Raw genomic sequence first — 24221 nt, 5'->3', positions numbered from 1 at the left:
AATGATTTTTCTTCCCCAACTTGATCGACTGAATCACAAGCATTGCTGATGTCCACAACTTAAGACTTGTGAAGAGGGAAGTGCTATGTAAATTTAACTTTGCAGAGGGGAAACATGAGTGTTGTGTTGTAAAGAAAAAATTGACAAAAAAACAACTATTACTGTTCATTTGCTAGAGATCGCTCTTGTTTTCAACTCAGTTGAAATGTTTACTGTACTCTTTGATACTGGAAGGCCAGATATATTTCTGGAGCAGAATTTGGATTTTATGCAATCTGTTTTCATTTCAATTAAAAGCAATAAATGGTGAAAAAGGATGTTTTGCTTCAATTAATGTGTGACTGTTTGGGGTATATAATTTCATTAATATACCAACTAAAGCCAATAAGGTGGGTATATAATTTAATGAAAAAGTTGGGACCCACATTACAATTTGCAATGCCATATATAAACATTCTACCAATAAATGTCAGCTTTACTATTACACTAAACAAATATGGTCTGATGCAGGCTACTAAAGTCAGCCCACTTTCTAAAAATGCAGAGTACATTCAACTTCGGATGTTCTGCAATGAGTCTATGAGGCACTTGTTGTAATCTGCAACTTGTTCATAGACATTCTTGGACACGGAAGCATAGTCACTTTCCTGAGATTTTGAGGCGATGACTGTGATTGCCGTCAAGGAAAACCCGACCCAAAAAAAATTCAAATTTCCCTGCAAAAAAATGCTTTTATGAAGGATACATTCTTTCATGACAAAGTTGTTTTGCTCCAAATGTTGCCACTTTCTCTCCAGGTTCGCCAGCTATGGAGAGAAAGCCAAGATAAGAATGCATTTTTGATTGTAAATGTTCTTTTTTTTAGCTTCTTTTTTTTAAAGTGAATCACAAAAATAGTGCCCTATAAAGGATGAATGTCAATACTATAATATGCCAACTGTATAACACTTTTGGTCAAGTGCTTGTAGTGTCCAAACCTGTGCATGGGTCTCATTTTCTTCCAATTTGGTCTTCAGTGCGTCATATTGCTGGCTCATTTCCTCCAAGAGTTGTCGGAATGAGTCTCGCCTTTGCGTGAGGGCAACTCGCTCCTCCTGCAGTCTCTTTACGAGTAGATCAAACACACATTTTAGAACATGGCTGTAAACAATGATCCACACTTTGTGTGTGAGGCCTAAATTCATACAGTTTTCCTCTCATCTGCCGTGTGTCTTAGCGTTTCCAAGTCTCTGTAGGTGAGTAGCTCCGACTCCATCTGACTGACGCTTTCCTTGAGCGTGCTCAGCTCTCCTGTGATCTTCCCCTCCAGCTGTTGCACCTTCTCCAGGTCTTGCTGCAAGCGGTGAGACTCTGGGAAACAAACAACAACAAAATATGACTCAGCTGCCATGGCGGGGGTCTGTGGCCATAACCAACCGGTGGTCAGTCCCCTGGCGGTGCTGGCTGACTGCGACACCTCCGTCTCTTTGCTGACCAGAACGTCTTGCATGTTCCTCAGCTCGCTGGCAGTGATCGTGTCCACTCGACGGAGACGCAACATGTTCTATCCAAGACAACAGAGGTGAGGCTTTATTAACCGGATATTCAATTTTTTCCTCCCTCTTTTTCCACTCACCCGGCTGCAGTGCTCCAAAAGGGAGACTATGTTCTCCTGACTCTGAGCCATCTTGTTGTGCTCCTGAGTTTTTAAATCTTCAAAGGCCTCAAGGAATCCTGGAGGGGAGTACATAATGAATCCGGAAAAAATGGTCTTAATGTCTTTGTATTCTTTTAGTTATCACGCTAATATAACATTGCAAACATAATGCATATTAATGTTGTCAATGAATTGCTTACCATCAATTTCCTCCTCTTTCTTCTTCAGAACTTTGTACTTCTGTTGACACTCCCCTTTTAAGAATGACAAGAACTTGTTAAGTGTACATTTGGGTGAAAAAAAAAAGAGAAACATTGTTCTATGGCTTTTTAGCACATTACCTTGAGCCTCCTCGGAGTCCTGCTCCTGTTGTCTGATCTCCTCCGCAATTTGACTGGACCTTTCCCTGATCTCCCCCAGCCTAAAAGTACACATCACATGTAATTTCACATCAAAAATATCCTCTTAACTTTTTAACATCAACCGGGTGCAAGGCAAAAAAAAAACATGACATCAATACGTACTGTCTGTCCATGCTGGCGATTTCCTGATTGTCCTCTTTCACCTGGAAAACAGAATATAACAGTGTGAGAAAGACTTTATCACCAGATTTTTTTTAATGTTGTATATATTACAATCAAGTTGTTGTGGCATTTGATAATTTGCACATACAAAAGAACATGCAGACTTAAACAGACTCGCAATAGTGTTGACAATAACAAACCAACCTGTTTCAGTAGTTTCTCTCTTTCCTCTTGAGGGGTGCTGAAGCTCTTGTGCTCGGCCTCCATGTTGTCCCGCTTTGCTTCTAATGTTGACAACGTCTCATGAAGCCGAACTACTTCTTGCTTTATCTGTGAGTGAGCCAGCTCCTATCAAAAAATATGCTTGGTTTATACCAGGGAAAAAGTGATAGGTTCACACTACTATTATTTTTCCTCCAACTCACTGCTTCATATTCCTCCTTCCGAGTCAGCATCGTGTCTAATTCTTCTTGGAGAAGAGCCAGCTCCTGAAAAATAAAAATGAGTGAGTAAACAATTAACATGTGTAACTACAAAATTTAGTTTGAGTAATTTCAGCATTACAGAATTAGATTTTTTTAAAGTACTGGCTAGGGATGTCTCCAATTTGAACCTGCAAAAAAATCTGGTACTTGGGGTGGGGACTTAAATGCTAAAATATGTTATTTGGACATCCCAAAATATACCTGTAGAAGCTCTTCATTGTCTGTAGTCATGGTGAAATATTTCTCCTGCTTTGCAGCTGGCATTGCTTGGACAATCTCCTCGGCAACACGCCTCTCCTTCTTGATTTCCTCTTCAATGAGCCTGATGGCATCTTCCCTTCTACAGAAAGAATAAGGGAATAAAATAAGGTTACTTTATTTACCCAAACGACTAAAAAAGTCAATTGAGAACTGGCTCTCATATAACAGGGACATTAAAATAAATTAAAAGTCCCAATATCTTCTGTATATGTCCACTATGGGCTGATTTTTTTTCCTGAGCAGACCATTTTTGTGACATTTTAAAATGCTGTCTCGTTTTATAGCTGAACTGCAAAGTTTCTAGATTAAATAAATGTAGTTTTTAGTTTTTCCAATTGATCCCATGGGTCTTCAGTTTATGAGGGTGTTGCCAGGGTGTGACAAGTGATAATATTATGTAACATCACTTGTGGCTGTCCGACAGGAACAAGGAAATGTGGAATGAACTAACTTGTTCAAATAGCGGCACAGAAGAAAATACTTCAAGTGGAAGTATAAGCAACGGTCAAAGGTCCTGTCTTACGCTGGCTGCACTAAAATTGACTGGTGGATTCATCACCTTACTCCGAACATAACAAGAGGTATGTGTTAATACATTTTCCAAATGAGATTACTGCCAACTAAGCTCACATGTAGGGAGCAAAGGTTATTCAGCCAAGAGATATTTCTCTTCAAATTTTCCATTTAAATAGCACTTGTTATTTTTCCACAATTTCTGTCTCGGTGGTAATAAAAAAAAATATGTTTTTGTTCCATTTGAAGGACAAATTATGGGCCATCCTCAATGTATCCACCTGCTGTGGATATTGCCTCTTGTTGCAATATTTTTAACCAAGAATAGCTATGCCGTGGATGTTAAAGATATGCAAGTAAGAAAACATTTCATTTTTTTTGCTTAATCTGCCACATTTAGCACAACAAGTAGTTCAAAATATAGTTTTCACTATTTAACTATCCATCCATACTTTCTGTGACAGGTTCACAACTTAACCAACAGTTTTCTGAAGGCTATCCCCCCATGCAGCACCAACTGGTCTCTTTCTAGTCTCGTGATTGAGAGGAATCAGATTACACTGTCAGATGAAGACAGACAATCCCTGGCTACTTATTCTGGACTACTGGAGCTCCACCTGGATGACAACTATGTAACCAAATTATCATCTCGTTACTTCTCTGTTGTGCCCCACCTAAGGGTGCTTTCATTGTCCAAGAACAAAATCAGCAGGTAAATTTATACACAAGTATATGTGATATTTGTGTGGAAGCTAAATTACTCTTACACATTTTATATTCAATGATTAAAGTGAATGCTTGTCTGAGTTCTTCCACTTAATGGAGGTATGAATGCGAGTGTTTATGAGCTGAATGACAAACTGGCTGACCCTATATGGTGACCAATCCAAGGTAGAGTCGTAACTTTTGCCTATGGTTAGTATACACACCAGCTCACCATGTTAATAGTTAACTTTAGAAAACGAGTTCTCAAGTTTGGGGTAAATTGACATTTCTGAGTAAGGAAATTAAAAAGTCATGTCAAATTTTAGTAATTTATTATTATTTTTTAACAGTGTAGAGACCGAGTCATTGTATGGCCTCGATGACCTCACAGTACTCAACATGTCACATAACCTGCTGACAAGTCTTCCAGCTCAGCTATTTAGCAGGCTTAATAATCTACAGGCAAGGAAACATACTCAGATACATGTTCACACCTGTTTTACACAAAAAAATTCATGGATAAAGAGACTGTAAAAACAATGTGGCATCTTCATGAAATGCAATTTTCCTTCTCTGAATTCAAATAGGTAGTAGACTTACAGGACAATCCATGGAATTGTTCCTGCCAACTGCTGAGCAGTATTGCAGGGATAAAAGCAGCAATAGTAATGACTGGTAATAATCTCCACAGCTATGTTCAATAGCACATTTCTCGGGATCAATTAACTAGATACATAATTCAATAAAAACACGGAGTAATAATGATGCCTTCTATCCTGCTTGGTTCTACAGAAGGGACAAACACTAAATGTGCTTCACCAGAGCAACAAGTTGGAATGGATCTTTCCGAGGCTATCACAAAGTGCCATACAACATCCAAACCTACCTCTACCATGGCCCCTCAAAAGCCACCACAACTCACAACTGGATCCACTCAACAACCACAGTTATCCGCCACTTTGCCCAATATTTTACAAAGCACGGGCTCAAAAGGCAATGGTAAGACATCTGCAATTTGATTGTCTGCAGGAATGCAAAACTGTCTAATCATTTACCTTCAACTCCAATTAGAACAAAAGCACGGGTCTGGAAAAACTTGGATGTTCACAGCGTGTGTTGCAGCGTTTGCACTGACGACATCAACTGTTATCATGTGCGCCATTAAAGGGCCCTCTTGGTACAGGCTTTTCCACAACTATCGACATAAACGATTGCAACAAGATGAGAGCCACACAGGCCGCACATCTTCTAGCATCTACTCAGAGACAGAGAGGTACATGAACCAACTGACTTTCACATTTGAGCCCCGTAGAACTGATAGGGACGAAGAATACTTTGAGGACCCGTACATTAAACCAGATATATAGCATTAATGACTTGACTCAGGGGCTACAATTTAAAGACTTGCAGAAAATTGGTGATGCCCTTAACTTGATTTAAAGACTGACAATGTTTTACTTACAAAATGAGATCTGTTAACATATTTACCTCTTCCAAAATACTTACTCTCTTCTCTCAATAAAGATGCTGTCAATGCTTTCGGCCTCTCTGTCATTCTGGGCTTTCAACTAGTTTAAAAGGAGACAAGCAAAATTAGATATTATTAAACATGATGTCTATTTTCTATTTCTAAAGTGCACTTACGCTGTTGTAGTCATTGATCATTTCCTCCATGTCTGAATTGGTGTTGAGTTTATCCATCAACTAGAAAAATCACAAAAATTCTCAATATTTCTATCAGTAGTATTTGTGCAAGGTTAAAGTGTTAGAACACAATATTTTATTATAATAATAATTATTATTATTCCTACTGGTGCATTGCTATTTTTTAAAGACTGACTTGCCATTGCTCACCATGTTATAGTCAGCCAGCTGACCCTGCAAATCTCTGATTTCTGCAGCCAGACTTTCAGCTCTGAGAATTGAACATATAACCAAAAGCATGAATAAAATACAACTCAAGTCAGCTTTGCATAAAAACATGTTTAAAAAAAAAAAGATGCCCACTGACCTCTTTTCATATGACAAGTAGACAGAGCTCTCCTGATTGAAAGTATCGATCTCTTTGTGGAGTTTACTGATCTCTGTGGTTAACTCATTGATCTTACTCCTATCACAATACCAAAAATTACTTTGAGATCCTTGCTTATATGCATTCCATTTGATTATTAGACGACTAAATATGTAACAGACCTGAGAAGACCCAAGTAATAAGACTTGTCCAGAATTTGCCTCTGGGGTCCTTCAAGGGGATGGAAGCAGAGATGAGAAAAATCATTCATTATGTAACAATCCAATTAAAATTCTGAGTGTATGGCTGTGCTTTTAAGACTACAGGCAGTCACACATGACATAGAGTAATGTAGGCCAGGATGGGGAAAAAAATCGAATGAACAGAATAACTTTGTTTTTACCCTTCAAACCTGTCTTCATCCCACTGAGCCCTTGTTGAGTCACGGGCCTATCAGTCACTTTAATCTGCGCTGACAGGAGTCCAGGAGTGGTAACGAGAGCCCTTAAACCGGGATGTGCACCCGTACCTGGGACCATCTGTGTGAAGAAGAAAAAAAAAAAAGAAAAGAATCCCATCAGGCAAAACATTACTCACACAGTGATGCTACTAACTGATTACACAGTGTTTCCCCAGCATTTCACGGTAATGAAATGATGTGATCTTTGTATTAGAAGTAAATCATGTGTTCACATAACATAGACGTACCCCAGTCGGTATGCGGATGGCTGTAGGAGGAGGTCTAACAGCAGTTATAGGTCTTCCACTTCCCGGTACCACTGATCCGGTACGACTCATAGGTCGACCTAAACTGGAGGGAGGCCTCTGACTTGCCATAACCTAAATCTAAACAAAAAAACAGAATGTTTTGTTATTGGCAAACAACTGCTGCAGAATTAAGCTCACCTATTATGTTATTTAGGCACAAATCAGATATTTAATATTGATAAGTAACATGCTGGAATGAATGATAATAAAGAATAACAATAGATCTACTATATACGCTAAGATGCATGATACACAAGGTGTGGATCAACTATATATAGACTAACCATATGCATGGTGATGTTCTATAAAGAGATCTTTGATCACCGTTAAGCATATTTGAGAAACACCAAGCCATTTGTCCTAAAAATATATGAGTAAATGAAATACCTTTAATGGCCTTTTGTGCTTTTCACCAAAATGTCAAACGAGGATCTGGAGGATGGGATGGCTGCAGAACCCGCGAAGAAACCCTTAGTTTGTTGTTATCAGCATAGATATCACATAGAGAACTAGATGGGAAGAGAGGGGGCGTTAGTCACCGGTGGTCATCTTAAAACAGTGCACTCAGACGGAAAGTTTGCAGAGAACATGTAATAACCTTGCTATGATTCAGCCTGGATATTGATACACATTTAAACATCCAGTCGAAATAGATTTTTACGCAGACACGTCACTTACTGATTTTATGTCGTTTATGAAAAATAATAGAAAACACACACTGCATCGACAAAATATGGCCGACAAATGATAATGGCTGACCCATTTAGCAAACAGACAGCATTTCGCATCTAGCTCCGTATACATCAGGAATATATGGTTACTATGGCAACATCGATGTGCGGCAAATTGAATTGGTCTGATATGAAATAATATTGTCTTTGGTAGTTATACCACAACCGTTTGTCTTTAAAAGCGATCATTTATGCCCACTTTTACAGGAAATAACATGTATTAACGCCAACCTTTTTTTCTCCTATACGTTTATGTTTTTTTTGTAGTTTGTTAGATGTCAGAGATGTCATTTTAATAGAGACGTCAATAAGAGGCGGCGTCATGTCATTGACGCCTGTTTCCAGTCAATCGTCTCCATCGCAGCTGTACTATATACAATTTTACAGTCATGAAATAAATAATTTGTTTTTCAATTAAAATAAATCAAATGTTTTCATCTTCATATGACAAACACTTTTACAGAATTAACCACTTTGACAAAATACACTTAAAGTGCAATATAAGTGACCTTTACACACATTATCTATTTCTTTACGCAATTAACCTATCGGGAAACGATCATAGTTCTCTCCATCACACGAATTCTACTAGCGCAAGATGACATGTTGGCGATCGTGTTGTTTGCAACTAATAAAAGTTAACACGCGACATTATCACGGATTGGCAATGCGTTGAAATAAAAAAATGACACGTTCGGGTATTCGTAAACAAAATTGTTTTAGGAGTAAGGAAAACGTGTTTGAAGCGATGCTGTTGTCGGCTTCATGTATTTATACGTCCGAGATGGAAGTATCTCATAACCACAAGGAACATCACATGCGAGGGACCATTAGACTGCATACCAGAATGGATAGGCCGTGTTGGATGGTTATTTGTGTTAAATACCTATGCTTTTTCCTTTGGAGCGAGATCCCCGGCTGGAAACATATAGCTAGATGTATTTTTCTGCCTTACTTTGGTGGCCATTTTAAAAGAGGGTCAGTTGATGCTAATAGGATTAAAATCAATGTAACGTGTATTTTTAAGATGAGCATTACTCATCTTTTAACCAAACTTGGCTCATCATAAATTGTTAATCATGTTGTGTTTTTTTCAACAATGGTTGTAATGGAAACCCAAATATGCCTTGGGAGGAGTTGGGTTTCTGTTCCAAGATGGCCGTATGCAACGAACGCCGCCGTTTACAGGTAAACCAGTGTTACAGGTAAACCAGTGTTACCAGATTGTATCGATTCATGTCCATTTTTTCAAAAACTAAGCGGGAGAAAATGCGCAGGGGAGTTGATTTAATGCATTTTAGTGCAGTAGTGCTGCATATAAATGCTAAAACTGACAAATTCAACCAATTAATTCCAAAAGGTTTAAAATACATTGTTTTTTTTTAATGTATATACATAAGGCAGTGATGTTTTTTATGGGTATTGTTAATTGGGCTATGTTTATTGATCTGTACTGGGTGCAGTGTATGGATGAAAGGATATATAAATAAAACAATAAAAGTGAACATTATTATCATGGGGGAATATATATTTGCCTAGATTGTCAGATACGACCAGGATGAATTTAGCGTGAATACAGTAGTATGACACGCACTCACACACACGCACTTACGTACAGACGCACTTTCACACTTTACGCGCACAGACACACCCATGGAAGTATCTTCCAATATGTAACTATATATTCGATATATTCGCACTATGCATCTCGCACCACTGTGAAGCATGTTATCAAAATGGAATTATGAGATAGGAAGTTATACTTTACCCATAATTCTTTGAACCAACAGGACATCCACGAATGTGACGCGCAACTCGAGGAGCGTCGCACCAGAGGCTGTTACGTCCGTGTTCTGTGACGTCAGCATCATCTCGGTACATGTCGACGTCATCGATGAACTCTAGAGTCGAAGGAAAAACATCTGCATCATGAAGTTAGAAGTTCATTTTTTGATAAAGGACTCGTGCATTAAGGCATGACAAGGTTACAAAATCGTCACATTTGGAACACATGCTAAATATTCAGTAGTTTGCAATTTACATTCACTTTAAATGTCTACAAGTCACTAAAATGATTGTTTGCACAAATATGATATAGTGAAAAAAGATAATATGCAATATTGTGTCCATGTTTTTCCTTGCATGAGAATTGTAACCCTTATTTTGAAGATCGTGCAACATAAGTCATGTAATATTGCACCATGTTTTCCCTGCATGTTAAATTGTAACCATAATTTTGAAATGACTTTATAAAATAGTTTAACCCGCCCCCCAAACAAAAACTTATTTCTCCATCGGTTATGATTTGATTTTGATTTTTTGCCACGAAAACGGGGTTGCTTGCATGTAATGGTGACTTTCAATACATAGTGTATGTTTATTAAAAATATTTTCTCACAGCTATAGTAGAATACAATGCAATGAATTCAATTTTCGGATTACTTTTTATCCTGCAAAAAATACTTTGGGTATCCACTGGTCGGCGACTTATTGTATAATAAATTCGCATTCTAATTGATATTGGACGTCACACAAGTCCAAATTTTTGATCTTGTCAATGTTCCAATTATTGCCTTTGTACTATTTCTCGGAAAAACGCTGACGCGTCAGTGGCGTGACGTCAAACAAAGTATTTATTGTATTTAGGATGTGATACATGTATTTTTCTACATTAAGAGCTTTGGTGACATACGTTTTGACGTGATAAACAACCTGGGTTGAAAGGCGGATAAATCGGCCTTGGGCTAAGCCAAAACAAATGAGATATCTCCCTACTTTTAATATACTCAGCTGATGGCGAGGAAAGGAGAATGTGGATCATTTTTTGGACTGGATCTATTAATGCGATTGAAAAAAATCGATAGTTGAACGGCAGCTGTCGGCAACGACCAACGCCCGTCAACTTTCGCCGCCCGTCTTGTTTCCGAAGGCGTCACAAACCACGCCCACGCCTGTTCAATGCGCCCCACATTTTTAAAGACTTAATACTATTCTTTAGTCTTAAGGACATGGTCGTTTTGATAAAGAGATAAAGTGAAACAGAACACATGTGATATACATGCGTATTCTTTGTCCGTTTCTACAGGAAACTGCAATGGATGTAAGTATGATTTTTTTATGAAAAGTAAGGAGTGTGGAGAAATATATTTTGATTTTTTTTGCAAGAAACTACAGGGAAAGACCAAATATTTAATAGTTTGCATGTAAAACGTTAACACATACAAGTTGCAATGTTTCAAAACAATTAAGTTTTGTTTGCACTTTTTTAAATTTATGAGTGGGACAAATAACATACTGTGGGAAAGTGCAATGAATTGCATTTCAATTTAAAAAAATAAAATAGAACATACCAAGATTAGAAGACTTTTCTTTTCCTCAGGCAAAGTGCAATATTTAAGTTGTCCAAAGATAAGGATGATGTCCATGTAGTTCTTCTAAAATCTGAAACATAAATGGCCATTTAAAGGGACGGTAAACTCAATGAACCTGAATACTTACAGTGGGGCCAATAAGACAACCACCAATTGTGCCAGTTCTACTAGTTGAAAAGATTAGAAAAGCATGTAATTGTCAACATGGGTAAACCTCAACCATGAGGGACATAATGTGGAAGAATAAAAACAGAAAATCACATTGTTTTTTTTTTTTAAAGAACTCAAATCCTGCACTGCCAGATGTGTAACCCTGCCGACCTTTCTTGGTAGAAACACATCATGCTTTGGGGCTGTTTTCCTGCAAAGGGAACAGGACCACTGATCTGTGTAAAGGAAATAATGCATGGGGCCATGTATTGAGACATTTTGAGTGAAAATTTCCTTCCATCAGCAAGGACATTGAAGATGAGACGTGGATGTGTCTTTTAGCATGACAGTGATCCTAAAAACTGACATGGAAACAAAGGAGTGGCTTCCTAAGAAGCATTTCAAGGTCCAGGAGTGGCCTAGTCTGTCTCCAGATCTCAACCCCATAGAAAATCTGTGAAGAGTTACAAAAAAAAGTTTGGCCTCTGTTATTGTCAACAAAGGGTACATAACAAAGTATTGAAATGAACTTTTGGTATTGACCAAATACTTATTTTGCACTATCATTTAAATGTAACTGAGTTTTTTTTGTCTTCCACATTCTGTTTCTCATAATGGAAGTTTACCCATGTTGACAATTACAGGCCTCTAATATTTTCAAGTAGGATAATTTGCACAACACTTGGTTGACTAAATACTTATTAGCCCCTCTTTATCATTATATCAATATAGCAATAATATAATGTCACTTTCTAGAATTGTTTCTAGTATATTGATGAGATGATGTGCCATTTAAAACAAAGTCCCACAATACAACTCGGTCTGCCATTTGTTGTACACTAAGTGCAATATATTTGTTCATTTAAGGCACAACCAAACATATTGGTATGTTTTCATATAGGGGAAAATCCCACAAGTTATCAATACCTTTATGTTAGCCTAATGTTGTTGACAGTGTATGCACCCATTGAACTCTGATTACAAAACCAAGCCTGCTTTGCTGAATAGGGTACAAAGCGTCTTGAAACTATATAACTGATGTGCTTTTACTTTCTTCTTATTCACTTTCTAGCCTCCTCAATCTCACACTTTAAACACAGAAGGAGCACAGACGTTAACAGCGATGACAACAATCAACCCACAGACACTTGCTCCAGAATCCAATGCTTTTAGCTTCTATCCGAACGTGTGGAATCCAAATAACTATTTTCCTTCAATCCAAGGTATTAACACAATTTTACATCATCTGTGATATTTGAATAATTTATCTGAGCATAGACAATTTGTCTACAGTTAAATAAATAAAATAAAAGTTTACAAATAAACAGGTGGGTCTTTGTTGCTCTTATGGTGTAAAATCTTCATGGGAAGAACACCACAGGAAGCCACAAAATACTATAATCTCCTCCTCCACAATGTAAATATATATTGCAATATGTTCTATATTGCCAGAAAATAAAATGGAGATAGGGTAGTAATTAATACAAGAAGTTCGGTAAACTGCCAGCCTGTCTAGTTACATTATAGTGGCAAACTCTTGCCATTTTTGGGATGACAATTTAAAGGGACATGTTGTGGAAACAGTGGTCAGTTTGTGCAGGCAAATATGTCTTGTCACATTTAGTTCTCAATATAATGCATATTAGCCACAAAGTGAAATAACTGTTATCATTTTTCCATCTCTGTGTAACATCTCAGGTGCAATTGTAAAACTGTAAAGCCACCTAATGTATGACCGCTGAAATGTCAACCTTTTTCTATTTGAAGGAGGTCCTTTCTGTTATCAGAATGAGGCAGCACAGACGGTGGCAACAATGGCTATGCCAAGTACACAACCAACACAAACTCTGCCCATTCCATACTGCACAGAGAGGCAGGATAACTTGCAAATGCAATTTGCTCAACCACTGGCAGGTACAAATACTGTATTGCTCTAATACAGATGTGACCAAATTACTACCTGCGGACTACTTTCCCTTTTAACACAAATAATGACAATATAATTGAATACTGCCCACAAAAGACGCTGGAGTTCACCTTATATTCAGTTTTGACTACTTTGCACCACCTCTAGACGGAAGTAGTCACCTTAAAGGTGCCCTTAAATAAATTTAGGGATTAAAACAGTGCTGTCCAGGCTCTGTCATGCGTGGCGAACTAGAAGGAGAGAAAAAAAAGGAATATTTTAATTGACATTTGAATGGAAGTTTCCTTAGAAAAGTACACAGGAGGAGTAATAGTGATAATATAAAACACACCGGCTATTAAAATCAATTTATAGTATAAGCTATGTGTATGTAAATAAGATTAGAAGTATTTTGAAAACTTAAAACATGACTTATTTTTTTAAATTTGACAGGTGACATGACAGCCACACAGTTACAATACGCAAACTCCATCCTCCCTCAGGGTGTGGCTCAGGGTAGTGGTCCTCGAAACCAATCAGAGCGCAGCTTAATGAAAAACAGGTAATTTATTCTAAAAGACATTTTTAATAAGAAATTTGTCTCAATAGCCCAAACATACAAAATGTTTGCAGGGAAGCTGCTCGTGAATACAGAAGGAGGAGAAAGGCCTACGTACAGGGTTTAGAGGAACGTGTGGCAAAGCTGGAGAATCAGAATAAGGCTTTGAAGGAAGAGCTTAAAACCTGGAAAGGAATGTGTCATAATGGTCCATAAGGGGGAGAGAAGAAAAATGCATGTATCGACTGTACATTTTTAATTACTAAACTAAAATTTTAATGCTGCTATGTAGGAGGAAATGAAGGACGTTTGCATCTTATTGATGCTGCCATGTAAAGGGGTTCAGTTATCCAACTGAAAAAATAGTTGTGGTAAGTCTGACGAGGAAACTGGGTTAAGCAACAAGTCACTTTTGAAAATACTAGACCTGCTCTGCTTTCTCAAATGCACATATTGTACACGTGTGGAAACCTGTAGAAATTATGTACTATGCTGTATCATTTTCACTGAACTGCTATAGAATTGTCTGAATTAAAGTTTAGATTTATATGCTTTTATATTTACTGTATATACAGTATTTATAGTTTTACATATTTGCCACTTTGTCAAACTATTATATTTTCTAGTTACTCTCTGAATTTATAATTGTTTTTTTTCTCTCATGCTGATTATTTTCAATGACAAAGCCTAGATTACTTGCAGGCCTGTTTCTTAAAGAATTATCACATTTTCTGCAATAAGGCACAAATTTGTTTTACTTATAATACAATGCAATTTATATTTGGATCAATATTGGTTCATCATTGTATGAAATTGCCTTTAGAACAACTCTATATAGTTGATGGATAATTCCTATCACTATTAGAGCTCTATCTAGTGGATGTTTAACCCAATTCCCTCAAAGTACTTTTTATAATCCAGTATATACAATTTCTAAATAAGCTATTTTATTGAAAGTCTGGTTTATAAAGTGGTGTTTTGATTTCCAAGATGTAATAAAATGGGATTACAGAAAGAAGGGAAGTAATTAATTTTAGAAATAAATTGAGCTTCAGTTTGAAGTTAATTTTATCAGAAACCATATTTGCTATCAGATTTTGGTGACTGAGAAAAGTAATGTGATTACTGTTTTGACGAATGAGCCACTTTAATGTTGGGATTGACTCATTATCTGCCTTTGATGGAGATCAAATTGCCATAAGTCGAAAATACCCATTATAGTGACTTAAGAAGGGGTTCTCAAGAGACATTTATTTTGTCTTAGTGGAAAAAAAATAGGCTCAGCTATATGAGGAAATGGCCAAATTGCACAGGAGTACAAAAGCAGCTTAGTAAATCGATTCTATGTAGATTCACAGCCCATATAAAATTGACCTGACTTCTAAAGCAGGGTTCTGAGTACACACTTTTGCTTGTCATGCATTGTAACAAAAGTGTTGTTTATTTTTTTTTGTTGAGATATGAAAATAAAACCTTAACAAGACATGGACAGTCTTTTGTTTTGTGAGGGGACACCTAGGTCTCTCTGTATAAATTTTACAAAGCACAATACTTCAATCATTTTGAGGCATTAATCAACTAGCTGTGGACTTTTGCCTAAAATCCTGCCACACATACACACCAAAAACATTATTCTTCTAAAGGCCATGTGTGCATTCTTCAGTTCTTGCTGATGAAATGGCCTGCTGTCATTATACCTTCATCCATGTTTTAGTGGTTTCACGTGTTGATGAATTCACACAGAAAACAAATAGTGGCATGAGGTCATTGAAGATTGTTTCCTCATCAACTGTCATCCACGTATACAGACTCTGCTTCTGTTAAAACCATTTTCATGTTCACTAGAGTTACCTAAGTGTGGAAAAAAGAAATATTGTCTTTGCTTAATGACAGACACTCAGTAATACTTGTTTTAAAATTATTCAACCCCCAATGTGGTTAATTTTTCTGTATACTTTTTGTCAACTGGTTTATAATAAGATCAGACAACTTAAATTAACAAATATTAAAGATAAGTACAATTTTGTGCATTGGGTTGAATAATTTTGAACATACCAGCATATTAGGGCAGTTACGTTTCAAATAATACACATTATGAAAGTGGATGAGATAGAGTGCAAACATTACCGGTGGAATTGGGAACTTGGTTGGGAAGGGTGCTTCTTCTCTCCCAAAATCTGACAGAGTTCCACATTTTGCATCACCATCAACCCAAAGGCCTTCGTAGATAAGACCTTTGTCAGCATAGTAGAACTTTCCATGCCCATTTTTCTTGCCATTCCTCCAAGATCCTTCATACCAGTTTCCATTAGCTGAAACAAACATTTTAGACTTGAGTAATCTAACGTGATCAATAAAATGAAAAAACTTGGACTTACCAAATTGAATCACCCCAGTTCCGTGCTCCTTATCCCAAAGCCACTCCCCTTCATAGAGATCACCACACTTATATGTAAGTCTCCCCCAACCACTGCGGTTGTCCTCACTCCACTCTCCCTCATAAGTTGCATGCACATCAAAGAAGGAACCGTGTCCCTAAAAATGTACATTTTTGGTCAGAAACATTTGCAAGTAATGGCCACAATCTAGCAAATGTCTATTCAGCAATTAATGCACAATGTGTATAAAAAATACATACATGTTTCATCCCATTTTTCCACTCGCCACAGTATTGTGTCATATATTTCTTTGTGTCTGGTCGAAGAATGCTGAAGATACCATAGCCGTCATGTTTGCCAAATTTCCATTCGCCATTGTAAATAGCACCTGATGTCTTCCACTCTTGGGTTCCCCAACCTTACACAAGCATAAAAAAAACATGTATAAAGCAGGCATTTTCCCCCCACATATTTCCCAATACTAACAAAAGAAATAACTCACCATGTTTCTTATTGTCCAACCATTCACCAGTGTAGTTATCTCCATTGACTGAAAATATAGTTCCACGAAGCCCTGTTTTCTTTGCTTTATTATCTATAACTGTTGAGCGAGGAAGATTCATTCGAGTGTTTTTAAGGAATGGCATCCCTGGAGTCACCTATTTAAGATGTGAATAGCAATTTAAAGCATCCTGAACATTGCTCTTGGCAAATGGACTATTAGTCAGATTAATCGCATATCTTTTCTAAAATGAATCAGTCTATATTTGCAAATTAGGTTCTCCCCTTATGTGACGACCGAGATGATCAAAACGTCACATTTAATGTTTTTTTGCAAATTGCAATGCAAATACCTGAGCGGAATGAATCTAGCAACACGTGTCTGGAAGATGGAGCTAATGACCTTCATTCAAAGGAGATCAGGGCACTGTGGGAAACATACAAGTGAATAAATTAGTAATACAATTGTACAGTATGATTCAGGCAGCGTCCAGCTTTATGGACTGGGGAGTTCAAACGGACAGACAAAAATCACCTGTCAAAATGTACAGAGATGCCCCGAAAGTGAGAAAAGATGCTTGGTGTTTGCTTGGGGAACAACCATTTTAATTACTTTCGTAATGAAGGTTTCCTAAAAAAAAAGGGAAAAAAATATAGTAGGCACTGTAGCAGTAAGTTGATGACAATACAAAGCCTTCAAGTCTGTGAAGGTGGATGATGCGAGGATATGACAAGGTAAATGACATCATTCAAGCTATTCTGAAAAGTACTCAATGGCAGAGTGGTGAACTCTCACTTATTAGGATGGTCACTACACTCCTGTGTTGAGTTTGCACCTTCGAAAACATGAGTGTTCTTGGGTTGGAGACCAGCTGAATGGCTTCTTGCAGACTTAATATTGTGCAGTGATTTTCAAGGTGGCCTTCCCTGCTGACCAAAACACAAACAGAAGCATTGGCCTGGTCCGGTTGAATTGTAAATTGTAAGATTTGTTCCATAATTGCATTTACTTACCCACATCATTTTAATTTTGGGGTATTTCAAATGTGAAATTGCTTACACCATATGACATAATGGATGCATGTCATACAATATGACATAATAGAGCAAAAATAGTATGTGACACCTTATAATTACTGTCTCGATTGAAGAGTGAAGTTACAATGACTGTATATTGCATTTAAATTATGTTGTTTTCAAACATTACTTAAGAGGAATTTTCCCTCTATTGTGTCATATGGCTAATAATCAGGAAAAAAATCAGAAATATGTACAATAGCTAACTCACATAGCATTATAATTGTCAATTATATATTCTGTTCTGTTATGAGACATTCATAAATGTGCATGTTACAAAATATGAAATAACTGAGTGCACTTTGGTGAACATGTTTCCCTTTGTATTGGTGTGTCACTCAATTTTAGACAGAACATGCAATATTGTTTCCTAAATTATGATTTAATCTGACATTTAGGGCAATGTTCCAAACTGAGGTAAAACTACATTACTACATTCATATTAATATTGGAAAAAAATGGGTGTTTTAGTTAATTGGAGTGTTTTTAACCAGTTCATGACCTAAAATAAAACAACATATATGTGGATGACAGAAAATTGACTCACCTGTCATCAGATTGGGGAACATGGATGATCCTCTATGTCAGTTTGCACTTTAAAGAAATTTCTCTAGAAATGTAATGCATTAAATGCATCATCTCATTATCTTTTCCTGTAGGTGTCAAACGGTTACTTTCATGCATTCAAGTTTCCATCTTGACCCTGGCCTTGACACTTGCCACTCTTTTTACCTTGTTCACAGATGCAGCGTTTCCTGTGTCGCCCAATTGTCTCATCTTTGGGGACCCTGCTCCAGCAATCAGTTTGGTCTCAGTGCACCCGGTCTCCCTTTCCTCTCTCATCCGGCATCAGGGCCAGAAGTGGGGGGATTGTGCCTCCCAAATTTGGGCCATGCTCAACTTCCATGGTCTGGGATTGGTTCCAACTCAAAAGGGTGTGTGTAGGGGTTGCCCTGACCCCTGTAGTGAACTGGTTGGATTGGGTTAGAAGGCAAAATTCTGTCTAGACACCTACCTTTTTGGCACACCATGTAGATTGCTACAAAAATGGCGAAGACATTCCAGTTTGAAAAAACACCTAAGAAAAGATTTTTTTGATAGCCAAAGACTTTACACCAACAATAATAAGTCTTGATACCTGTCACCATACCGTTGGATGAAAAATAATCTCCTCTGTGCTAATGTAGTCTTCTCATTGTTGTTTCCATCTGCAATTCCAATAAATGTCACAATATAAACAACAACGATTGAATCCATTTTCATTTGTTTAATTATCATATCACTAGTTACCAGGTAGTCACAATTAACACTTATTTGCAAACCCCCTAAAAAAATCAATTAAACAAAGAAAAAAAGTGACACAAACAAGGAGGTTCTGCCAATGACACAAAGTACGTCTATTGAACACATCCTATTGTTCTGTCAGCATGCTCTGCAGGTTTACAACAGTTACTTAGGAGCTATTAGGTTTACACTTGTACATCTGCTGAGTGCATGGCAAAGCACTCACTGGGGTAAGATGACAGTCTTACACAAGCTAAACCTACACAGCTATTGTTAGTCTTTTTGGCCATTAACTGATTATAAATTAGAACCTTACACAGTAATCTGAATGTAATTTAAAAAAAAAAACATGTTGGTGCTGTGTGATAGGGATGGGCATGTTGTCAAATGTCATTGATGGATGACAGGTAAAGATGTTAAGTGAATACTGGGATGTTTTTTTTCAAACTGAGAATGAATCCATCAATAATTCCAAGTTAGTCAGAATTGTAAAGAATGATAAATCATGCCCACCTCTATTACTACAACACGTTTAAAGTGTTTTGAGGATATTTTCAACTATTTAAACCGCAAGAGCACACCTGCTGTAAAGGTACAGAAACAATGATAAATACAAAAAAATGTTCAATATGTCTAAAACATTCTTTCACTTCAAGGGCCCCTTTCAAATGAAAAAGGCTAATATTTTATAAGTATTATTATTATTTTTTTTGGCCAGATAAATTGCTGAATGTTATGGTAAATAATCTTCCTCATTTCAATACCAAAAATAAAAGAGACTGCCTGCTAAACCCTGCTGTTTTGGTGTTCTTTACTGAGAGAGCATCAGCAATAAAATACCTATATACATCTGTGCAGTCTCATAAAATAGCATGAAGCCAACAATAAAAACATCCATCCAAAGAAACAACAACAACAACAAAAAGTTCTGGGCTATAAGCTAGAACATGGCCAAAAGAAAATAACTTTTCATCATTAAAGTTATGGGCTATTGTTTTGGGAGAGGAATAAAGTCCACTTTGATCAATTTGATCCAGGTTTAAAAATGCAATAAATTTGGGAGTGTTTAGCACTGTGTTGATCAGCCTCAGGACATACTTTAAGATGTGTTATGTAAAATGTATTAAATTCCCTTATAAAATTATAAAACTTTTTTTTCTGGGGTGGGCATTACCACTAAGGTCAGAAAGACCATTGGCTTGGTTTGTTTTTTCTGGCAAAGACGAAATTGTGATAATAAATTGATTATACAATCTGTGACAGAATTATATGTAAGAACAAGTCTTGGTACTTACATTATTTACAGTGGTTAACTTGTATGACAATTAAGGTTATTCAAATGTTAGTTAAGTATGGCTAATATGATAGAGAACACGTTCCTATAAACTTTGCATGGAATTATAACTTTTAATTCTGAACAATTGGAGCTGAATTGTGTTTAACCTTGCACTGTTGAGATGTTGGAATGACATTGTAAAGATCCATTTTTCATTCATGTGAATAAACCTGCCATATATGGATCCTTTTTAGATTTTTTCTGTCCCGGATGGAACATGAAAGACGACTGAATCTGGTTATAATGCTATTCTTCAAACTAAACAGTGTTTGCTTAATTTTTAGTTCAGCAAAAGTAGCTACTAGATCAATAAAAAAAACAATAATTCAAAATTAAAAGCTAACAGCAATTCCATAAAAGAGGGGCTACATTTTTGTTCCGAAAGCACTTCTTTGCCTGTTGTTGTTCAATAAAATAATGGAAGAACAAAAGAAAAAACCACAACGATCAAAAACATTTTAGCTTTCTTGCCACTGACTTTCATCTAGCATTTTGTCCACTACCACCGATTTTTGACAAAACATTCTCCTTTACGAAACTGAACGGCAGAAAGAGGCACATAACTTGTCGCAACCCCCTTCCCAATTTCCATATCCAGCTAAAATGCCTCCAACTACTGTTACCTTCAAATCTATCCCGAGACCACACCCACATCTTGCCATCATGGAACCACATTTCTTTCTTCACTTACCTCACACATCGAAATTGAGCCTTTTCCTTCATTTAGTGTCTTAGTGCTAAATGCTGCAGGTATCACAATAAACTTCAAACAAAAAAAAAACACATAAATCAGTTAGAATTAAAACGATGAGAGGTAATCAAAGCAATTAGAAAGGACCCCTTCGAAAGCTACAGTTTTAGGTTTGTCACTCAAAATACTATCACAGAGTTAAACAGTTAAAATGTATTTGGTGTGTATGTCAGCCTGTTTATGTTTTAAAGATGTATCGATGTGAATAAACTACTGTTTTATGTATGCAGCTAAAAGAGGGTTATTGAGGGAACAAGGAGGATATTACGTGACTGACGGCTGGCTGACAGTTTTCGGAGGTCATTACAGCTAAATAGAGAAGTATAGGGAATCAATGGTGCATGGTTTTACTCAACGGAGGGGTGGGTTTACTAACTTGCAATGTGTCTGAAATCCCTTAATGGGGCTGCTGGTATACCCCTGAACAACCCCTGAGAGCAAGAAGGAGGTTTGATGGGGGAGCTGACACATCTTGGACAACATATGGATGAGGGTGGTGGTGCACGCTACTGGAAGAACCACGTGAGTGGAGCGGGTTTGTTGTCATCGGGAGGAACAGGTGACGGGTTCGCCGCCGTGGTCCGTACGATTGCGAGCCTCCTCGCGGAAGTTGAGCTTGTAAAACTCAATCTGCGGCAGAAATGTTGGAAAGAAAGGGAAGAATAAGCACGGGGTGCATAGGAAAGAGGGGAGGCAGTGAGATGAAGAAGGCAAAGGGACAGCAGAATTAGATGCCTGCAAGATAAGAAATCAAAAGATTGGTGTGATCAGCTTTTTTAGACTGCCACCAGGAGAACAGAACAAATACACAACTGGCAGTTGATGTTAACCTTACCGTAGATAAAAATAACCTAAACTGAAATGGATGGAAGCTCACCAAACAATCAAGCTGAGTCACACCAAGATTTCCAAGCATTTATTTTTAACTGGGGCCTTCAAATAGATTGACTCAGACTTACTTGTCTCTGGGATGTGGGAAACCAGGACCTGGGGCTGCTGGAGACCTTCAGGATTACAGGGAGTTGCATTTTTTAATCCATTCTCATGGGCGGAAGGACTCCCCACTTGCACGGATTCTGGTCCAGGGGCAAGTGATGATGCCCCGACACCCTCACCTGTCTCCTGGGACCCCTCAGCCTAGAAACAAACAGCAGGGTTTGTCAATTGAAGTACTTTTACAGCATACATTCACTTTTTTATTATAGATGTGTTACCTTTATTGCATTCTCACATTTTTTTAAAACTGTTTTTTATATAAAATAGATGGAAATTGCAAGTGTACTGTCAAAGGAAAATATCCTAGTAAAAATAGCCAAGATGCTTTAAATAACTCCATAACAAAACACAAAAATAAAATACAAAAGCTGTTAGAAAATAAGCCAAGATGTCTATTCTTAGCTCTTGGTTTGTTTTTCACTTTGCCTTGATGACACCACAAAGGTGTGCAAGGGTGAAGTCTAAGATCAATACTATGAACATTAATAATTAGAAACAGACACAGATGGACTGGATATGCCTTTTGTCATTAACATAAATATATATATTAGGTTAAACCCTGTAAAAACCCAACATACTATTCCAAACTCACCTTGACACTTCCTCCACCAGGTGAATGGCTCACATTGTCCATAGAACCCACTTTGGACTGAGCTTTGTCCTTAAAATTGACTTTGTGTGACTCAATCTTTGAGACACCTCCACCTGCAGCACAAAAGAAAAAACAATGTAGATTATTTCAGATTAATGGTGGGTGCATGGCACATTTTATGAATCTCTTAACTACCCAACAAATGTGAAAAAACAACCATTTACATCTTACCGGGCTTGTGCTTGATGTTGTCCTTGGAGCCGCACTTTGAGGTTATCTTACTCAAATCGACCTTTTTGTTGAGAATCTGTACCTGTCAGATATTTATATAAAAACATAAAAAATTAATAAAATAGCAGTTGGAAAAGATAAAGACCAAAATCCAGAACAGGTAACAACACAACATTGTTTATCTGTCTATGATAGTCAACTCAACATAATTAGCACTTTCATGTGTTAGTGACATTCAGAAAGGAGGATGGGGTGATGCAGGAATAAATTGAGGAAGCAAGTGGGAGGGATGCAAACTCACTGCCTGCAGATTAATTTTCAGATTATATTACTGATTTATCGAAAGATGCACTATGTAAAATGTCTTCCAAGATGCCAATCGTTGACAATATCAGTGCACAGCTTTTTCGGTGACAGTCTAGTAAGGTATTTCATCCATTTCCCTGCACTTACACACTCTGGCACTGGTCTAGCCTGCCTGTACTTACATTCCCTCCACCAGGAACATGCTTGATATTGTCCTTGGAGCCCAAGCGTGCACCGACGTGACTGAAGTCCAACTTTTGGGAGACTATCTGAACCTAAGTGAAGCCGGCCGGTATAGCAGGCAGAGATGGACAGGAGTGCAGCAGTGAAGAGGGGGCCAACCGAAAGGAATAAAGAAGTGAAAACAGAGGAGAAAGATGAAGGAAGAGTGACGAAGAGGTGACCGTCGTGTGTATGGTTAGGTAATAGAGGGCAGAAAGGTGCATCAAGGTTAGTTTGAGTAAAACTTATCATATGACCACTAAATCCACTAATACACACGGTATTAATTGGATAATTAGTTCATTTGTTATGATGTATCAATTAAAAAAAATACGTTTGGATATAACCACCATTATAAAGGTAATATAGAGCCTGTCAAATATACATCAGCAGTAGATAAAAACCAAATTTGACACATGTCTACCAATATTGATGCCAGCCCAATGGCATTCCCTTACACACTATTTCATCCTAATATAACCTTGAAAAAACAAAAAGTGAAAGTGAAGTGATATTTCAAGATATTTATATTATAAGAGAAAACAATAAAAGAAAAAGAGGGTGTGCAAAGATAAAGAATGCAAAATATTAAAAAATGGGAAAACAAAGTGGTGAGTGAGGGCTCAGGTGGGAGTGGGGAGGAATGGTGGGTAGGATGGAGAGGGAACTCACTTTGACCTGGCTTTTTTCTTTGGAGGCTGGGACCCTGCTTTTAGAGGCAGCTGACACCTGGGAAGACAGGTCCACCCCACGTCAAAGGTACAAAGGACGAGGAGGTGGTGGAGGAGGACTACATCTGATCATCTATCTCTTTGGCTCAGTCTTAATATTTTCGTGTTATTTTTGTGTAATGTATAATGCTATCATACGCATAAGAAATTAAGAGAAAAAAGGTGATGCAAATATGTTAGGTCACCACCTAATAAA

The 24221-nt window shown here is 37.4% G+C and overlaps 5 protein-coding genes and 1 long non-coding RNA gene across 20 annotated transcripts in view; 3 read left to right on the top strand and 3 right to left on the bottom strand.

Annotated features, from left to right (window-relative positions):
- Positions 1 to 385: 385 nt before the first annotated feature.
- ift74 (intraflagellar transport 74) lies at positions 386 to 9550 on the bottom strand. 6 transcript variants are annotated; one of them, XM_077735578.1, is made up of 21 exons: positions 9403 to 9550; positions 7291 to 7412; positions 6844 to 6981; positions 6539 to 6674; positions 6318 to 6366; positions 6136 to 6234; positions 5979 to 6039; positions 5769 to 5828; positions 5631 to 5692; positions 2847 to 2985; positions 2586 to 2648; positions 2365 to 2508; positions 2161 to 2201; positions 1978 to 2057; positions 1837 to 1890; positions 1616 to 1713; positions 1417 to 1543; positions 1187 to 1350; positions 978 to 1103; positions 746 to 806; positions 386 to 667 (listed from the first exon to the last, which is right to left on the bottom strand). In XM_077735578.1, exons 3-21 carry the CDS (start codon positions 6970 to 6972, stop codon positions 552 to 554), a joined length of 1809 nt encoding a protein of 602 aa, XP_077591704.1. In that variant the 5' UTR covers positions 6973 to 6981; positions 7291 to 7412; positions 9403 to 9550; the 3' UTR covers positions 386 to 551. The 6 variants fall into 6 exon arrangements, with proteins under 6 accessions (XP_077591704.1, XP_077591708.1, XP_077591705.1 ...); XM_077735582.1 differs by lacking the exon at positions 9403 to 9550 and adding an exon at positions 9247 to 9270; XM_077735579.1 differs by lacking the exon at positions 9403 to 9550 and adding an exon at positions 8521 to 8645.
- LOC144209333 (leucine-rich repeat-containing protein 19-like) lies at positions 3334 to 5634 on the top strand. The gene is made up of 7 exons (XM_077735588.1): positions 3334 to 3487; positions 3669 to 3775; positions 3884 to 4131; positions 4475 to 4586; positions 4712 to 4799; positions 4917 to 5123; positions 5196 to 5634. Exons 2-7 carry the CDS (start codon positions 3677 to 3679, stop codon positions 5489 to 5491), a joined length of 1050 nt encoding a protein of 349 aa, XP_077591714.1. The 5' UTR covers positions 3334 to 3487; positions 3669 to 3676; the 3' UTR covers positions 5492 to 5634.
- A 756-nt stretch (positions 9551 to 10306) lies between the features above and the next one.
- LOC144209332 (cyclic AMP-dependent transcription factor ATF-1-like) lies at positions 10307 to 15103 on the top strand. Its single transcript, XM_077735587.1, has 5 exons — positions 10307 to 10734; positions 12228 to 12378; positions 12923 to 13069; positions 13515 to 13623; positions 13695 to 15103. Exons 1-5 carry the CDS (start codon positions 10693 to 10695, stop codon positions 13834 to 13836), a joined length of 591 nt encoding a protein of 196 aa, XP_077591713.1. The 5' UTR covers positions 10307 to 10692; the 3' UTR covers positions 13837 to 15103.
- Positions 14910 to 17160, bottom strand: LOC144209330 (MORN repeat-containing protein 3-like). 2 transcript variants are annotated; one of them, XM_077735585.1, is made up of 7 exons: positions 17035 to 17160; positions 16853 to 16926; positions 16501 to 16657; positions 16259 to 16416; positions 15999 to 16155; positions 15748 to 15932; positions 14910 to 15471 (listed from the first exon to the last, which is right to left on the bottom strand). In XM_077735585.1, the coding sequence occupies exons 3-7, from the start codon at positions 16643 to 16645 to the stop codon at positions 15406 to 15408; spliced, it is 711 nt and encodes a 236-aa protein (XP_077591711.1). In that variant the 5' UTR covers positions 16646 to 16657; positions 16853 to 16926; positions 17035 to 17160; the 3' UTR covers positions 14910 to 15405. The 2 variants fall into 2 exon arrangements, with proteins under 2 accessions (XP_077591711.1, XP_077591710.1); XM_077735584.1 differs by having other exon boundaries at positions 15748 to 16155.
- Positions 17161 to 17214: 54 nt separating this feature from the next.
- LOC144209334 (uncharacterized) lies at positions 17215 to 18820 on the top strand. Its single transcript, XR_013329085.1, has 2 exons — positions 17215 to 17481; positions 18320 to 18820. It is a non-coding gene; the product is annotated as an uncharacterized LOC144209334 (long non-coding RNA).
- An 8-nt stretch (positions 18821 to 18828) lies between these two features.
- LOC144209324 (uncharacterized) overlaps positions 18829 to 24221 on the bottom strand; it is a 31999-nt gene continuing 26606 nt past the window's right edge. For 5 of the 9 annotated variants that reach the window (XM_077735562.1, XM_077735568.1, XM_077735570.1 and 2 more), the window contains 6 exons: positions 23967 to 24023; positions 23255 to 23347; positions 22767 to 22848; positions 22536 to 22648; positions 21907 to 22084; positions 18829 to 21682 (listed from right to left, as the gene is read on the bottom strand). In XM_077735562.1, coding sequence (XP_077591688.1) covers positions 21675 to 21682; positions 21907 to 22084; positions 22536 to 22648; positions 22767 to 22848; positions 23255 to 23347; positions 23967 to 24023 — 531 coding nt within the window. In that variant the 3' untranslated portion in view covers positions 18829 to 21674. The remainder of the gene's footprint in view (positions 21683 to 21906; positions 22085 to 22535; positions 22649 to 22766; positions 22849 to 23254; positions 23348 to 23966; positions 24024 to 24221) is intronic. The other 4 variants (XM_077735563.1, XM_077735565.1, XM_077735564.1 and 1 more) reach the window with 4 other exon arrangements.

This window comes from Stigmatopora nigra, chromosome 16 (genome assembly GCF_051989575.1).
Source record: "Stigmatopora nigra isolate UIUO_SnigA chromosome 16, RoL_Snig_1.1, whole genome shotgun sequence".
NCBI classification, from domain to species: Eukaryota; Metazoa; Chordata; class Actinopteri; order Syngnathiformes; family Syngnathidae; genus Stigmatopora; species Stigmatopora nigra.
The sequence above is the reverse complement of the archived record's forward strand: the minus strand, read 5'-3'. Positions and strand labels throughout refer to the sequence as shown.